Below are 6342 nucleotides of genomic sequence, written 5' to 3'. Positions count from 1 at the left end.
TTTTTTCCTTCCACTGCGATCTCCAGCTCCAGCGATCAAAGTCGTCCTTCGCTCCAGGTCCCTTACCTCCGAGATCGATGGACGGTTTCTCTCTGTCTCTCTCTTTCTTTCTTTAATCGAGAATTAGCTCTTTGAATATGCGTGTATCTCTCCAAATTTTTTATTTCCCAATATTCCTTACCACTGATTACATGGCTCACTGTGATACTTTCTTAAAATAAGTATTATAATACATTTGTTGATTTTATCTCAGTCTATTCAGCTGCTCGGTTACTTCGATGCGTATACATTAATATTTTTGCTTTTCTCGTTGCTTCAGTCCCTCATAAAAATATACAAATATATATGTATAAATATAATATGTATAAATATATATATATATATATATATATATATATATATATTTATATATATTTATATACATATATACTTATATTCAAGCTTATAAAAATATTTATTCTAAAATAACATTCATATATATACTTTATAGCTTTGCTTATTTCAAGAAAATTCTCTATATTGAGCAATATGCGCGTATTACTTTGGTCCCAGTAGAACTATATTTACAGCACCGTTGTTTTTGTACTCCATTTTCAATGAATCCACAGAGATAATACATAGAAACTGTTTAATCTTCATTTGATTATGCTGGATCGGACTCCAATTTTCTAGATTCACATCTTGATATCGTTGTTTACATTTTCTTCCATTCATCTTTATACATCAGTCAATACTTGATATCTCTTGTGTCTTGTCGTTATTAGAATCATTTTCTTGAATCATTTTTCGTATTTGTTTCTTCATGAACATTGGCACATCATTCTTCATCATCGTTTCCTTATATTTATTGCTTGAGGATATAGCTTTTCGAGATAAATATATCCAACAGTCATAAACTTTTGAAATTGCGTAACATTAATATATATAAATGCAATATAGATATATATTGACTTGGTATAGTATTGCACATATAATTTGCAAGCTCAAGAAGACTCAAAGTACTATTATTGGCAGAATTGTAGAGCCACTATTGTATTGCCACTAACTCTAAATATTTAATTATGGCACCTTTTAGACTTTTATAGTATAATATACTGCTTGTTGTATATATTACTGTTGTGCTTAGGCATTTGCAACAGCCGGTATTATTTTCGTATATATTTCTACTCCCTTTAGAAATATGTCTTTGTTTAAGTATTCATTGTGATCGTGAAGAAGTATTTTTGTCTTGTTTATTGGCGAGAAGCAGATAGCAGGAATTCCCACCTGAAAAATAAAGATATATTTAAAATTATTTTATTTTATAAAATAAAGATAAATTAATAAGATGAAGCAAAAATTATAATATACCCTCAATCTATATATATTTGATGCAATACTATATAATGCTTAATTTATTATGCTTGTATTCTCAATTTGACATTTTGACTGCACATGATTATTCAAATAAATAATCATCTTTAGAGTCAAAAGTGTATAAATTTAAAATAAAAATTTATAAAAATGTTGAAAATAAAAATTTATAAAAATAAATGAAAAATTTTTATAACAATTCAACTATTAAAATCTTAAAATCTTAAAGCTACAGTTATAAAGTCATAAAGACAATACATTATTCAGTCTTTTCTACTTAAAAATAAAACATCAAATTTTAATATGAAGAGAGCAATTCAATATGCTCACCTCACGAATATAAATTTAAAATAGATTTATAAAAATGTTGAAAATAAAAATTTATAAAAATGAATGCAAAATTTTTATAACAATTCAACTATTAAAATCTTAAAATCTTAAAGCTACAGTTTTAAAGTCATAAAGACAATACATATTTAGTCTCTTCTACTTAAAAATAAAACATCAAATTTTAATATGAAGAGAGCAATTCAATATGTTCACCTCACGAATATAAATTTAAAATAAAGATTTATAAAAATGATGAAAATAAAAATTTATAAAAATGAATGCAAAATTTTTATAACAATTCAACTATTAAAATCTTAAAAATCTTAAAGCTACAGTTTTAAAGTCATAAAGACAATACATATTTGGTCTTTTAAAAATAAAACATCAAATTTTAATATGAAGAGAGCAGTTCAATATGCTCACCTCACGAATATAACGGCTATCTGTGCCTCCTGGAAAGATGGCAATTTTCAGCTCAACACCTATTTCGTCGCAAGTTTTTTTAAAAGCGATCCAGAAAGGATTAGAATCGTCAAGCTTCGTATTCTCGATTTTCGGGTCTTTCGCCTCGAAGGAGTAAGTTACATCTGGACCGGCTTCCTCGCACCAACGTTTTATGGTAGCCTCGAGTTCTTCGTGATCGACACTGGGCGTTATACGAATATCGAATGTAGCCTTGAGCTCGGCGGGTATAACATTATTTTGCACACCACCCTGCAAAGACATATTTAACAGATTAAATTCAGGAAATGTTGAATAGAAAGACTGGATAAGAAAGAGAATGTAGAGAATTCAACAAAACTGGCACACACAATGGCAGAGAATAAAATTCCAAGCTAATTGTGTAAAGGAAAATGTAAAGCAACAAAATACAATATGATACGCATATTATCACCATCATCATTGAACGCAAATAATTGGATATATTATTAGGAGAACATATTAAAATACTCACTGTAGAATATGAATCCCAATGGAATAGACATGTAAAATAGTAAAATAAACAACTATCATGTAACAGCTTGAAAACTAAAGCTAATTCATTTATTTGAGAGAATAATCTATTTTCTTAATTCTTCATGTAAATTCTATTCTTTTGATATATAATTATATTCTTTTGACGTTTGTACACACGTGAATTTAGTAGAAAATTAAATGGACGAAAATGGATAAAATGATTCAATACATAACTTATGATTTCATTCTCGAAAATAACGAATCGATGCTCTTGCATCCGTTGGGTGCAAAAAATGCATGGACAGGCGGTAAATACCTACCGAAATCTTCGTAAGATTGATAGACGTCACTTCGCCAAGTTTGATATCAAGGGGAGTTTCCAGCTTCGCTTTCTCGACTTCTCTGAACTCCATGAAACGGTTGATTATGACTCTCAATTTCTCCCCAGCCGTATTGTCCAGCATAATCGAGCCGTGACCGGTAGTGCCGGCGCAATTTACAGTCACTTGCCAGATGGATCTCTCTCCGTAGAACAGGCAAAAATACTCCTCCGGACAGGACAAACCCTCGTCCAGGGAAAAACCGATGTTCAGAGCTTTAAAATCCGCGGTGTGCACGAAATCCTTCATCCCGAGAACACCGCCAATCTCCTCATCCGGTACGAAGGAGATGTGAATGGTGCGTTGATAGCGTTGGCCATTCAGCTTCAGTCTGCGAATCGCCTCCAAGTATTGTATTCCGACGCATTTCATATCCTGGCTACCGCGAGCGTAGATGTTACCCTGCTCGTCCATGTGAGCGCTGAACGGTGGATAGGTCCATTTGTCCTGCATCAATCACGAGAGGTGAATCACGATATTCTAGTCTCGTTAACGTGAAATTTACGCCAATAAATGCCACTTACCTCGAAGACGGGCACAACGTCCATGTGACTGTTCAAGAGGATAGCCGGCTTTGCCGGCTCTGTTCCTACCCATGTGAGAACCACGATCGGTTTATCGGGATGTACGTGATAGACTTTGACTGGCAAGTCGAGCGACTGGGCTTGTCTCTTTAAAAATGCCACGCATTCATCTGAAATGAAAGATACAGAATGTAGAATGTTTAGCCTCTAGAATCTTCAGGATTCAAACAGCAAGAATATTCCAATAATTATTGATTAATTAGATAATAATTTTAGTTAATAATTAGATGATAAATTAATATCTTATACAAGTAATTATTGGAATATTCTTCTTGTTTGAATCTAATATAACTAATGATTCTTATCTAGGATATTCTGAATAACATGTGTGCTCATAAACTTTAAGACTCTCTAATTTACAAATCAATCTTTAATTTAAAAGTCCTCGCATTGTAAATATGAGATCTAAAACGTTATCAGGTAGAAGCTGTTATCTTCAATTCTCTCTTATCATGTGAATATTAATTTTTGTACATCTTGAAGTATTTATAGTGGCAAAATAGCATCTAAAAAAAATGTTAATCTCAATGTTGGACGTCCCATTAACAGCTCCATCATGCTTCATGTTTTGTGTCTACTTTTCAAATATCTTCATGATGACTAGAAATCTCAATAAATTTTCTGATAACCTATTTAAAGAGTTTTCTAAGATTGATCACCGGTCAAGTGTGTGATTTATCAGCACAATTTTGATCAATCATCCCTAAAGGAGTCTACTGAGACTTTTTTCAGGAATCTGTTAAAAAAAACAAGTCCAGCAACTTTTCTTATCATTAAAGATTAAGGCCAGGTTGCACCAACATTAATTTGGACTTGAATGAGATTTAAGTAGCATGTCTACATCTTTATCTTCCTTCCTACATAAAAAGACAGACACATATCTTTAAGTCTTCTAGACTTTAAGACTAGACTAGACTAATATTACTGTAATCAGGATCCTAAATAACGTGGTACCAGCGTGATAATAACCTACATATCGCGACAGCTAATTCCTCCGATACCTACCCGGCAATCATCCGAGGGACTAGATGGTTGAAGCAAGTGAACGGAATTAGGCTTGATTGCCAATTGTGGCCTCTTATCTATTTTATCAGAGATAGGCGAGACGATAGATCAATTATAACTGCACATCTCTTATCAGGGAACCGGGCAAATTTTCCAAGGACGGTAACAGACATCGTAAATCATATCCCCGCGCACGAGACGGGATCCCGGTGGCCCAAATTACGTAACCAATTTGCGCCTAGATAAACGTTCGACGCGATTTACGAGCTCCAAAGCCGCGACGAGACGAGGACGAGGCATCCCGGGAGAGGAGAGCGGTCCTCGATCTGGGTCACGCTGTTAATCGGGGGGGGAGGGGGGGACTCGGGACATCCTGGACGGACCGTCCAGGATCGTCTCCGGGGAGATCCCGGCGAGGGATCGCGGCGAGGAATAAAAATAGCGACAACGTCGTCGCGCGCGCAGGGTGGGGCCTGGCAATGGCTGGATAGCGTCACCGACGCTATCTCCACGCGCTCGTCGCGTCGCGTCGCCGACCAGGGGGAGCGGGGGGCGGGGGAGGGGAGGGGGGGCGTCATCGGCGACGAGCGAGCGATTTAACGCGATCCAACGAGGAGGTCGTCGAGCGAGAAGTCCTGGCGACCCCGTTCGCGCGACCGGCGTGGGTCCCCCCCGTCCCCCCCTCCCTCTTTTTTTCTCACCCGGTATGTAACGTGTGCGCTTTCTCCCACTTTTCCATCCCGATTTTCCGTCCCGGACGCTCGGCTTCGCTCTTGGACGCTCGAATCTCCCTCTCTCTCTCTCTCTCTTTTCATCTATCTCACCTTCGGAAGTTTAAAGGCTACTCCTCGGGAATTTCGCGAGCCTCGCTCACCGTAATTAATGTTGGGCTGCACCGACGGTATCCGCAGATACTCGCGAAAGTTCTCCACAGCTGTTTCGTCCAGCTCGGCCCGTGACGGCGACATCGTTCCGGCTCCTCTCTCCTTCTCTCTCTCTCTCTCTCTTACTCTCGATCCGCCTCGGCGTGCTCTACCCACGGCTGGTTATCCTCGGGCTGCTGTCAGGCGCTACCGCATCCGGACGCTACCACCGTCAGGATCCCGACTGTCAGACAGCAGAAGACAAGACGCCGCGCCGAGAGCCGGAGCGGAGTCGCGCGGCGCGAGCCAATGAGCGCCGCCGCGGCGCCGCGGCGCCGCGGCTCGCCCAATCGCCGCCGCCGCCGGCGCTGACGTCACGGCCGCGCGCTCGAATCGAATGGCGCGGCCTGGCAACAGGCGCCCACGCGCCGCGCGTCCGTCACGTCCGTCGTGGGTCTGGAAACGCGAGCCCCTCGCAGCTTCTTTCATGGTTTCTCGCGATGTTTTTTAGGATTTTTCTCTCGTCTTTATTTTTTATTAATTTAATTAAATATGAGGGTTGATGCAAGCGTCTTGCTTTTAAACATGTCGGATTTCTCTCTTCTTTTTTATACGTCAAAATTGTATAAATAATCGGAATTCTCGAGACAATTTTAGAATTTTCGCTCTCAAATTCCGAAAATGTGATTATTTATCATTTTTGCTCTCTTAAGGCCATTTTACGATGAGTTATTAGTTGTTCGCAAATTGATTATTTTGAAAATAATTAACTGTGATGGACCAATTTGCTTATGACTAATGACTTGTAGAATGGACCTTATTTTCAAAAACCAAATGAAATCTCAATATCTGTCAGCAATAAATTAATAA

General features: G+C 38.1%; 1 protein-coding gene across 1 annotated transcript; it reads right to left on the bottom strand.

Annotated features, from left to right (window-relative positions):
- Positions 1–144: 144 nt before the first annotated feature.
- Positions 145–5730, bottom strand: LOC145965214 (aminoacylase-1). Its single transcript, XM_083088609.1, has 5 exons — positions 5484–5730; positions 3545–3714; positions 2961–3467; positions 2107–2397; positions 145–1266 (listed from the first exon to the last, which is right to left on the bottom strand). The coding sequence occupies exons 1-5, from the start codon at positions 5575–5577 to the stop codon at positions 1123–1125; spliced, it is 1206 nt and encodes a 401-aa protein (XP_082944735.1). The 5' UTR covers positions 5578–5730; the 3' UTR covers positions 145–1122.
- Positions 5731–6342: the final 612 nt, after the last annotated feature.

The sequence above is a fragment of the Camponotus vicinus genome, unplaced genomic scaffold, assembly GCF_025532165.1.
Source record: "Camponotus vicinus isolate PSW18456_S1 unplaced genomic scaffold, iyCamVici1.0 SCAF_14, whole genome shotgun sequence".
Taxonomy (NCBI): Eukaryota; Metazoa; Arthropoda; class Insecta; order Hymenoptera; family Formicidae; genus Camponotus; species Camponotus vicinus.
Note: the sequence above shows the minus strand (reverse complement) of the source record. Positions and strands in the feature narration are given on the sequence as shown.